General features: G+C 40.6%; 1 protein-coding gene across 2 annotated transcripts in view; it reads right to left on the bottom strand.

Annotated features, from left to right (window-relative positions):
- The window catches only part of LOC140728601 (inactive dipeptidyl peptidase 10-like), a 1,645,453-nt gene that overhangs the window by 349,613 nt on the left and 1,283,812 nt on the right, over nucleotides 1–12,028 (bottom strand). For both annotated transcript variants that reach the window (XM_073047583.1, XM_073047584.1), the window contains exon 5: nucleotides 10,304–10,378. In XM_073047583.1, the coding sequence (XP_072903684.1) occupies nucleotides 10,304–10,378 (75 nt within the window). The remainder of the gene's footprint in view (nucleotides 1–10,303; nucleotides 10,379–12,028) is intronic.

The raw sequence follows: 12,028 nt of genomic DNA on the forward strand, positions 1-12,028 counted from the left end.
GCATTCTAATCAGGTACTGTTTTTGTAATTGGAGGGAGAAGTTACAAATACCCAAAGTGATGTGATTAATGCTAATGTTAATTTTGAAGATAATTTTCATTACTAAAATATAAAAAAGATTTCAATTGAGAATCATATACTTTACAGCTTTATTGCTGTCAGTTACTGAGAGCTATGTATTTTCCAAAATGGAAGAGGTGGTATTAGAGGGCAAACAGTGAAGAATAAGTCAATATTAATTTCCTTAATTTAGATTTCCTGCTGCTTAATGTTCGTAATGATTTTGAATAAATAAAAAAAACTAAAAGCATGATTAGGGGAGCTGGAAGGTGGCATGAGAAGCCCTTGATGTGCAGGATTAAGGAAAACCTCAAGGCATTCTGTATGTAGGTGATGAATAGGAGTAAGGGTAGAACTGATCAGGGATAGAAGAGGAAATGTGTCTGGAGTTGGAGGGGAAGGGCTGAATGAATGAATGCTCTGAGAAAGGATTGACCAATGAAAGGCACCTTGATGTTCGTGAGGTCAGCATAAAATAGGCTGATATGCTAGAGCATGTCAATATTAAGAAAGAGGATGGGTTGGAACTTCTGAAAAACATTAAGTCCCCAGGGCCAGATTGTCTAATCCCTAGGTTACTACAGCAAATGAAGGAAGAAGTTGCTGCACCCTTGGCAATGATCTTTGCGTCCTTACTGACCACGGGAAGAGCACCAAATGATTGGAGGGTTGCAAATATTACTGCTTTTTTTCAAGAAAGGGAGTAGGGATACTCAGGGAATTATAGATTAGTGAGTCGTATTTCAGTGATGGCAAATTATTGGAGAAGATGTTTAGAGATAGGATTTATGAACATTTGGAGAAGCAAAGTCTGATTAGATATAGTCAGAATGGCCTTGTGAGGGGTTGGTCGTGTCTCACAAGCCTGACTGAATTCTTCGAGGATGTGACAAAGCATACTGATGAAGTTGGAGCAGAGGATGCTGTGTAAATGGATTTTAGTAAGGCATCTCATCAGGTTCCCCGGAGTAGATTTATTGTGAAAGTCAGAGACCTTGAATTAAGGGGAAATTGGCTGCGAGGATTTGAAATTAGCTTACCCATAAAAGGCAGAGGGAGGTTGTAGACGTAGTGTATTCAAACTAGAGGTCAGTGACCATTGGTATTTCACAGGGATCTCTTCTGGTTCCCCTGCCCTTGGTGATGTTTGGATGAGGAAGTGGAAAGGTGGGTTAACAAGCTGGCAGATGAGATGAAGGTTGGTAAAACTGTGGAGAGTGTTGAAAGTCATCGTAGGATGCAGAGCTGGCCGGAGAAGTGACAAATGGAGTTCAACCCAGAAAAACGAGAAGTGATTCGTTTTGGAAGGTTGAATTTGAAGGCAGAATATAGGGTTAACGTGGAGTGTGGAGGAACAGGAATCTTAAGGAGATCAACGTGGAGTGTGGAGGAACAGGAATCTTAGGGGGATCAATGTGGAGTGTGGAGGAACAGGAATCTTAGGGAGATCAATGTGGAGTGTGGAGGAACAGGAATCTTAGGGGGATCAATGTGGTGTGTGGAGGAACAGGAATCTTAGGGAGATCAATGTGGAGTGTGGAGGAACAGGAATCTTAGGGGGATCAATGTGGAGTGTGGAGGAACAGGAATCTCAGAGGAATCAATGTGGAGTGTGGAGGAACAGGAATCTTAGGGAGATCAATGTGGAGTGTGAAAGAACAGGAATCTCAGAGGAATCAATGTGGAGTGTGGAGGAACAGGAATCTCAGAGGAATCAATGTGGAGTGTGGACGAACAGGAATCTTAGAGTCCACATCTATAGATCCCTCAAAGTTGCGGTACAAGTTGAAAGGGTGGTTAATAAGGCATGTGGTGTGTGGATCTTCATTAGTTGGGGATTGAGTTCAAGATCCACACTCTGGTTAGAGCACATTTGGAATATGTGTTCAGTTTTGGTTTTCTATCTGTTGGAAGGATGTGGAAGCTTTAGTGAGGGTGCAGAGGACAGGCTGCCTGGATTAGAGAGCATAACTCATTAGGATAGGGTGAGTTTGCTTGGGTTTTTCTCTTTGGAGCAAAGGAGGACGAGAGGTAACTTGATCAAGGTGTATAAGATGAGGAGGAATTTCCTTAGCAGGAAGGCATTGATTGCTACAGATGGCTGTGCAGGTCAAATCATTGGGAATGTTTAAAGTGGTGGCTGATAGACACTTGATTAGTAATAGTGTCAATAGTTACAGAAACCTATCAGCCCTGACTGAGTGGCAGAGCAGACTCGATGAATAAGTTACTTCATTCTGTTCCATTGTTTTATGTTCCTCATGGATCTCTTGTGAACCATCTCAATCACTTAAGTTAAGCACAAAGAATTGACCATGACACACGAACCATGTATTAAAAACTGCAGACATCATTGGCATCAGCCAAGTTTAAAACATCAGTGACAGGTTCACAGCTCAAGGGTCGTAAAAGTGTTACATCTCACAGAATCTCCTTGGTAAATTAGATTGTTAGAGCTGCTGCAGGTCTTTTCAGAGAAAATGCTGTTTGCTGCAACCTGGGAACTTTTAGGATACTTTCGCAATGCTAGGAGAAGGTTTAAACTAGTTTGCTATCAATATAGAAAAGATATTATTATGTTTCTTCTAACAAATCATTCTTAAAACAATAAATGTTACAAAATTATGTTTATGAATTTGCAATAAATTCTGAGACTGTTGTGTTAATTTGATGAAGAGTGCAATGTAATAGTATTTACTTATTTTAGATGGTTTTGAAGATATGACCCATGCTTGCTAAATTGTATGATGGTTATTAAAAGAAATGGCTGGGGAAAGGATCTGCTCATGATTAGTCAGTGTGTCAAAGGTTATAGGGAGAGGGCAAGAGAATGGGGTTGAGAGGGATGATATATCAGCCATGATAGAATGCTGGACAAGATTAAAAATGGCCTAATTCTGCTCCTTTGTCTTATGGTCTTATGAAATGTCACAAGCTTTTTGAGAATGCTCTTAGAGAAATCAAGGAACATAAGACTTCTAGGACCATTCAATTCTAAAGGAAGGCTTTGAGTAGTATTACTGTATGTATTGGCAATTTAATTTTAGGCTGTTATAGCACAATGGGCCATTTCTCCTGTGCTACTCCTTCTAATGTGATGGATATTCATTTTCAGGGACGTCTTGGATCAGCATTTTGGAGAGAGGGGAGAGCAGCCAGATGTCTTGGTACATATTGGTACCAATGACATAGGAAGGAAAAGCAAAGAGGTCCTGAAAAGAGAATTTTGAGAACTAGGTAGAAAGCTGAGAAGCAGGACTTCCAGGGTAGTTGTTTCTGGATTGTTGCCTGTGCCACACACCAGTGAGGGTAGGAACAGGATGATTTGGCAGATAAATGTGTGGCTGAGAAGTTAGTGCAGGGGCAGGGCCTCAGGTTCTTCGATCATTGGGATCTCTTCTGAGGGAGGTATGACCTGTTCAAAAGTGACGGGTTGCATCTGAATCCGAGGAAGACCAATATTCTTGAGGGCAGGTTTGTCAGAGCTGTTGGGGAAGGTTTAAGCTAATTTGACAGGGGGGTGGGAACCAGAGTGAAGGGACTCAGGATAGGACAGATGGTAAAAAAGCAGTCAGACTGTCAGAAAAGGCAGGCAGATGATAGGACAACATTACAGCCATCAGGGTGAGTATCAGTGCATTAGGGATGCAGAATCAAAAAGGGTAGCAAATACAGTACTCAAAGAGTTATATCCCAATACACAGAATATAAGAAATAAGGTGGATGATCTTGTTCCACTATTACAGATTGTCAGGTATGAATTTGTGGCCATTGCTGAATCATGGCTGAAGAGTTCTTATAGTTGGGAGCTGAGTATCCAAGGTTTCATGTTAAATCGGAGGAATAGGAGGGAAGGGAGAGGGGGTGGCGTGGCTCTGCTGGTAAAGAAGCCCTGAGGAGGGCTAAGGCACCGGTGTCCCCTGTTTCCATCCAAGGGGTCAGTGTGGACATAGTGGAAGATTACAAATACCTGGGAATACAAATGGACAATAAACTGGACTGGTCAAAGAACACTGAGGCTGTCTACAAGAAAGGTCTGAGCCATCTCTATTTCCTGAGGAGACTGAGGTCCTTTAACATCTGCCGGACGATGCTGAGGATGTTCTACGATTCTGTGGTGGCCAGTGCTATCATGTTTGCTGTTGTGTGCTGGGGCAGCAGGCTGAGGGTAGCAGACACCAACAGAATCAACAAACTCATTCGTAAGGCCAGTGATGTTGTGGGGGTGGAACTGGACTCTCTGACGGTGGTGTCTGAAAAGAGGATGCTGCCAAGTTGCATGCCATCTTGGACAATGACTCCCATCCACTCCATAATGTACTGGTTAGGCACAGGAGTACATTCAGCCAGAGACTCATTCCACCGAGATGTAACACTGAGCGTCATAGGAATTCATTCCTGCCTGTGGCCATCAAACTTTACAACTCCTCCCTCGGAGTGTCAGACATCCTGAGCCAATAGGCTGGTCCTGGACTTATTTCCACTTGGCATGATTAACATTATTATTTAATTATTTATGGTTTTATATTGCTGTATTTTTACACTATTCTTGGTTGGTACAGCTGTAACAAAACCCTATCTCCCTCGGGATCAATAAAGTATGTCTGTCTGTCTGTCTGTCTGAATGGTATCAAATCGGTAGAAAGATGTGACATAGGATCGAGAGATGTTGAATCCTTGTGGGCTGAGTTAAGAAACTGCAAGGGTAAAAGGACCCTGATGACAATCATGTACTGGCCTCCCAACAGTAGCTGGGATGTGAACCACAGTCTACAACAGGAAATAGAAAAAGTTTGTCAAAATAGCAATGTTAGCATAGTTGTGGGAGATTCAACATGCAGGTCAATTTGGAAAATCAGGTTGGTAATGGATCTCAAGAGAGTGAGTATGTTGAATGCCTACAAGATGGCTTTATAGAGCAGTTTGTCGTTGAGCCAGCTATACTGGACTGGGTGTTATGAAATGAAGCAAAGGTGATTATAGAGCTTAAGTTAAAAAGAACCTTTGGGAGGCAGTGATCACATATGATTGAGTTCAACTTGAAATTTGATAGGGAGAAAAGATGTGCTAGCATTGGAGAGTGTTCAGAGGAGGTTCACAAGGACGATTCCAGGAATGAAAGGATTAACATACGTAGAATGTTTGATAGCTCTGGGTCTGTACTCGCTGAAGTTAAGAAGGATGAGGGGTGATCTCATTGAAACCTTTTGAAGGTTGAAAAGCCTAGACAGAGTAGATGTGAAAGGGATGTTTCTCATGGTGGGCTAGTCTAGGACAAGAGGGCACAGACTCAGGAAATAGGGACGTCCATTTAAAGAAGATAAGCGAAGGTATTTCTTTAGCCAGAGAGTGATGAATTTGTGAAATGTATTACCTCAGGCAGCTGTGGAGGCCAGGTCATTAGGTACATTTAAAACAAAGCTTGATAAGTTCTTGATTGCACATGGCATCAAAGGTTACCAGAGGAGGCTAGGGAGTGGAGTTGAGGATTGAAGAAAAAGGATCAGCCATGACTAAATGGTGGAGCAGTCTTGATGGGCCAAATGGCCTAATTCTACTCCCAAGATTTTATGGTCTTTTGGTCTTTCCAGGGCCTGAGAAGATTATTACTAGCCTCAATTTCCTAGCACAACAGCATCATCTTTCCAAAGAGTCAGAGTTGTTTGTGACAAAATTAATCTTCTAACCACTATTCCTTGCTTAGATTCTTGTTGCAAATAAGAACCAGTCTTCACTTGCTAATGTAAATTTCACATCAGGGATTGGCTGCTCAAGAGATGTTTTACAAAGCAGAGTCATCAGCGTGCCCACTGTGTTCCAAGCGAGGAACCCTGGAGCACATTCTCAGCAGCTGCACAAGGGCACTTGGTGAGGGATGGTAATGATGGAGGCATGATCAGGTCCTGAAGACCATCACTGAAGCCATCAGCGCAGGAGTGGAGTGGGCGAAGCAGTCCCGACCCTCCAAGCAGACCATTGCCTTTGTAAGAGCCGGGAGCAGCCAATACCCGCCAAAAGAACAGTGGCAGGTATCCTGACCTCTGCAAGGGTCTGGCAGCTGTTGGTGGACCCTGAAAGGCAGCTGAGGTTCCCCGACCATATTGCAGCCACCACCTGCGGCCAGACATTCTCCTTGTGTCTAAGTCTACGAAGCAGGTGGTGATGCTGGAGCTGACGGTCCCATGGGAAGATCACTTGGAAGAGGCCTTTGAAAGGAAGCTCTCTAAGTACGCAGGACTGGTCAGCAACTGCCAGCAGGCTGGACGGAGAGCGAGGTGTCTCCCAGTGGAAGTTGGTTGTAGGGGATTCGCAGCCCGTTCCTTAGCCAGAGCCTACAGCAATTTGGGCATCGAGGGAGAGAGGAAGAGGAGAGCCATCTGCAGTACCACCGATGCGGCAGAGAGGGCCTCAAGGTGGCTGTGGCTCAAGAGAGGGGAGCCATGGGGTCATGTGTAGCTAGCCATCTGGACACAAGCTGGGGTCTGATCAGCCCCGGCTGGGTCACCTGGAGAAGGGTGTATGATGTTTAAAGACCCGAAACACCCGATGATTCCAGGAACATCACTGATGATGTGTCCAGAAGCATCAGTAGATGTATGTACACAACAAAGTGAAGTGACCATGAAATGTTCAGGTCTGCAGCGGCTAAACATAACGCAATGAGGTTCTGTTATTTGGCCAACATCAAACCAGGCGGCTACAGCTATGTTATTTTAACCATTGTGATAGCGATCAAGGACGGTTCTGGACTGGGTTTATTTTGTCACAGCACATCAAACATATTCACAATAATAGTTGATCAACCAATAGTTGGGTTGTGTACTCAGTGAGTCATCCCTCACAGTATGTTTTTGGGTATCTGGGTTCTGTTTCGAGAAGCTTTTAGACCATCTGTGTGAATTACTTTGACCCAGCAGAGCTATCTGATTTAATATCAGCTAGTAGTAGCTAGTATGAAGATTAGAAAGCATTGGGAATCCCATGGAATGTCAAGGAGAAAATGGGGTGACAGAAAAAAGAACTAAAATTCATTCCTCGACCTTCGGTTTCTGCAATGAGTGACTCGTTTGTCTGTAACTCATTGTATGTTCTTTTAGTTTGTAAGAATTGTAATTGTGTTTGGAAATCCTTTGTAGTTTATAAATCTTTTGGAATCCTGATGTCTTTTATAAATCAGAAATCCTCTGTGAGTTTCAAATGTGTGTTAAGAACAATTTATCTAAATCTAAACATGTAAAAATCTAAATCTAATCATTAAAAATAAAATAATCTGTATTTAATCTACTTTGTTAGCTGGAAGTACCTCCTCCTTCATCCTTCACAGGGAGGGGGAACCCAGCACTCAATAGTGAGCATTGATTGCTAGACCTCATTGCAGGGAGCAGATAGGAAGGTAGGATAGTCTTTGAAGAGCAGTTTTATACAGTACAGCCTCACAATAGTGATGGTGAATATTGATACTTATCAAATAGGGCTTAAAATCTTCTTTTGAGTTCAGGAGTTTACCCTCACATTAAATAGCTGAATATACTATCATTCCAACAAAGCTTTTACATACTATTTTCAAGTTCTTACTGGTGATTTTGTTCAAAAGCTATTATTGATTCTGCTTCTACCAGTTATTGGCTTTGCTGAAGTAATACCTGTAAACTTTCTGCATTTAACTATTCTATTAGCTTTCTTTTAAGAAGGGATTTTAAATATATGCCTTCCAATTACTAAATCACCAATCTGTTGAAATAAACTTTTGATTTCACCTCATCAAAATATTCCTAGATTTTACCAACACTCTTAGTCAGCTTTGTTGTTTAATAGCTATCTTTTCCAGGGAATAAAATCTCTCAAGATGAAAGTTACGTATCAATTACAATAATTGAAATGGTATAATTATACACAGCCTTGATTAGACAACAATATCAAAATTAAAGATAGTTCTTCATTCTACATGTTTAAGTTCAACACAAATGTTAATTTAAAATATAAATTCTTTGCAGCTATAGCTGGTTTTGTTTTGTCTTCATTTCCTGAAGAGTATATACAACAATTTTACAAAGAACCATGTTTTTCATGTTTACTCTTATTGCACTGAACTGAACTTGCCATAGCAGTTAAGGTTTTGGACAAATTCCTTCTCTATTCTATTCCACTATTTGCAACAGTGGTTTCAGCCATCAGGACTTTACACTTCCAAATTTATTTCCTCAATATCCCTATGGTTTCTCCTTTATTTTCTTCTTAAACCTCCAAGAGGATCACAAACTTGTCATATGGACTGCCGGCAATGGTGGTGGAGGTGGATACGATAAGGTCTTTTAAGGGTCTTTTGGATAGGTACATGCTTAAAAAAACTAGAGTGCTATGGGTAATCCTAGTAATTTCTAAGGTAGGGACATGTTCGGCACAACTTTGTGGGCCAAAGGGCCTGTATTGTGCTGTAGAATTTCTATGTTTCTTCTTGAAGTCCTATCATTCTGGCCAAACTTTAAATTATTTGGCCAAATTTATACTTACATAATTCAGTGTAAATGTTTGCTAAACATTTGCTTCATTACCGTAAAAAAGTCACATGATCAGAGGGAGAATGTACAAACTCCTTACAGACAGTGGCAGGAATTAAACCCCAATCTCCAGTACTGTAAAGCATTGTGCTAACTGCTAATGGTTATTATTGGCCCATCATCTGCCCTGTTTCATTTTATAAAGGTACCTCATTAACTGCAGCTAGTCACCCGACACCGCACCTGTTGTAAAATTTAAAAATCTCTGTTATGTCTCCAGCAGTGTCCTTCCTGGCCTCCAATAACAGCCTGGTACATATCTCATCAGGCCCAGGGGATTTATCCACCTTTATGCCCAGTAAGATATCAACTATGTCTTCTCTTTTAGTAATAATATTTGAAAAAATCTCTCCCCCTCATGAAATTCTGCAAACTCAGTGTTTTTCTGGTTAATACAGAGGAGATGAATACAATTAAATCCTGGTGTAAATCCTCTGGCTCAACACATAGATTACCCCTTTGTCTCTCCATGGGCCTGAAATGGTAACACTCAAAGAGTTTTCTACAGAAAATATAACTGCCTGGAACTTAATAATATTATCATGTCTGGCAGTAGCTTGTTACCTACAAAGGCTGTCCAGAAAATGAGAAAGAACAGGCACACTTATTCTTAACATACATATAAAATAAACTGAGCTTTTCCTTAATCTTGTTATTTTGTTACCCCCCATGGCGCTAATATTTTTCATTTCCAAGCAGAGCTCAGAACAGGCAAAAGAACAAGATCAGTCATCATTTATGCAATGCACAGAGAATATTTAAGGCAATTTAAACTAAGGACACCAACTTGATGGAATGGATATTGTTTCTCCTTTCAGTAATTTTTTTCCCTCCACCTCCCTCTTCCTCTATTCCCCGCTCTGGCCTCTTACCTCTTTTCACCTGTCTATCACCTCTCTTTGGGTTCCCTCCTCCTTCCCTTTCCCCTAACTCCACTCTCCTCTCCTCTCTGGTTCCTTCATCTCCAGTCCTTTATGTTTCCTCCCCACCTGGATTCACCCATCACTTTCTAGCTAACCTCTTTGCCCCCAGCACTTCTGTATTTTGGCATTTTCCCCCTTCCTTTCAGCCCTGAAGAAGGGTCTCAGCCTGAAATATTGACTGTTTAATAATTTCCATATATGCTGTCCTCAAGCATTTTGTGTGTATTGCTCCGGATTTCCTGCAACCAATGGTACCACTATGTAAAACGGTAAAAAATCAAACTAGATTATTAGAGAAGCTCTTCAAATTATTTCAAATAGTAGTGCTAAAAAAAAGTAAAAATAACAAACTAGATTATTAGAGAAGCTCTTCAAATTCCTTCTAAACCAATGGAGAAACAACTGGGAAACAGCAAAACTGACATTGTTCCTATTAAAGTGTACAGTCATTACATTTCTTCATCTCCTTTCTCCGTTAGGATTTACCCAGAACAAACACAAAAGCAGATCTTGAGCTGTTGCAAACCTTCATTTCAGCAGCAGGAAAGAACAAGAATAATTTGCATTGTAAAAATCCATTAAGTATATGTATCCTCATTTTCAGGACAATAACCTAAATAATCAGACGAAGTAATAGCTGGGAACGTCCTGCATGTTCTGACATCTTTATCTTACACGGTATGTGTGTGACATCAGTAAACAAGGCACATTAGAGACAACTAATTCAATGCTTCTACCTTATGCACTTAAACCGGGTCCTACCTGCTGGACATCATATGCAAGAAGAACAAATCTGAGATCTGGGGAGACAGAGTATTTTGTTGCTTTAAAAGTTACCTAGAAAATGAAGAACACAAATCAGGTGAAGTGATTAATAATTTTAAAATAGGAATGTAGTTTTATCAAAAGAAAAACAAATCATTTCAGATTTTCTTCTCATGGAAAACCCATGGCATTCATTCACTTGGTATGCAGCTGTGTAGTTAGTTGATATTTCTGCTGCAAGATGGAGTAAGACTTGTGACTTCTGTTATCTCTGACTGTATAATGTATGCAATATATTTCACTGCCAAAGAAGGCATTGGATCTTTAAAACACTCTGCCACCACAGTAAAAGTAAACACCTGGGGAATCATTGTCTAAATAATGAAGATTTTATTGTCCTGAGCTCTCTGTATCACATTATAGTTTGCTTCATTATTTCCATTATGTTTTCTCTCGGTGGTGAAAGACATCAAAATGCATGAAGTTATTCATAAGTAGTGAATATATCAGCTGTCAAGCGCTGGACACACTCAACGTTTCTGAGAACATGTCTGTTTAGAATAGCTTTTTGTCTGTGGCTTCCACAATGATGTAAGATTGCACGTCAATTCTGAAAAGGCGGTTGACTAGAAATTCACCTCCTGTTGGTAACAATGAACTGCCTAAAACTTCACATCAAAGTGAATTTATAAGGAATGAACTTCAAAACCACAAGACTACAATCTGCTTTAGATCACTGAAACAGTTGAATTGCTAAAACAAGGTGAAAATCACAGAAAATTCATGAGTTACAGAAGTCATAGGAATGTAAGTAATCCCTTTGAATATTAAAGCACTGGAAAGTGTAACAGATCCCTTGAAGCAACATCATTGGGGTGTATTTTTTCTCATGTTGAATGCAGAAAACAATGAAAAATGTACTTGGCTTTAAGAGAAGAGTTGAATATTCACCTTCCCAGTCCAATGTACACATTTTGTCCTGAGAATGTTGATAGGTTTCATTTTTCAATAGTAGTAGAAATTAATATGAAAACTTCTTTCATGTTTGGAATTTTGACATGGTTAAATATGATAATTTACCAAAACAAGAGCAGTAACTGATGCATACAAATATCCTTCCTTGTTACTGCTTGTTTGTATCAATGAATTCAGAAAACACGGTGTAGGTTATTTGGCAATTGTGTCAACCAGTCTAGGTGTGCTTATGCTGGTTAAAACTAAGCTTAAAATCAGTCAATATTGGTTAAAAGAGAGGAAAACTGTGGCAGAAGCAATCATTCTTAAAATGAATTGGAGGTGAAAAAGACTGTGGAATAGAATCACATGGGAGTGAATGTTCTCACATTTTTTTAGAAGCAGTGATATAGGACATGCAAATTAGGACCTGCCCATAAGACCATAAAATATGGGAGCAGAATTAGGCCCTTTGGCCCATCAAGTCTGCTCCACCATTTCATCATGGCTGACCCATTTCCCCCTCAGCCCCAGTCTCACATTAAACTTCATTGAGATAATTACATAAATGCTATAGCTACAGAAACAGGTCAGACATCCTAGAGACCTAGAGCATAGGTGTCAAACACAAGGCCCGCGGGCCATATCCGGCCCGTCGTACAATTATATCCGACCCGCGAGATCATTTTAGATAGATCTATTATTTTAATTATTAATGGCCCGGCGACATGAAGCGCTGATAACACACGAACTACAGATCCCATAATG

Source organism: Hemitrygon akajei, chromosome 5 (genome assembly GCF_048418815.1).
Source record: "Hemitrygon akajei chromosome 5, sHemAka1.3, whole genome shotgun sequence".
Classification (NCBI taxonomy): Eukaryota; Metazoa; Chordata; class Chondrichthyes; order Myliobatiformes; family Dasyatidae; genus Hemitrygon; species Hemitrygon akajei.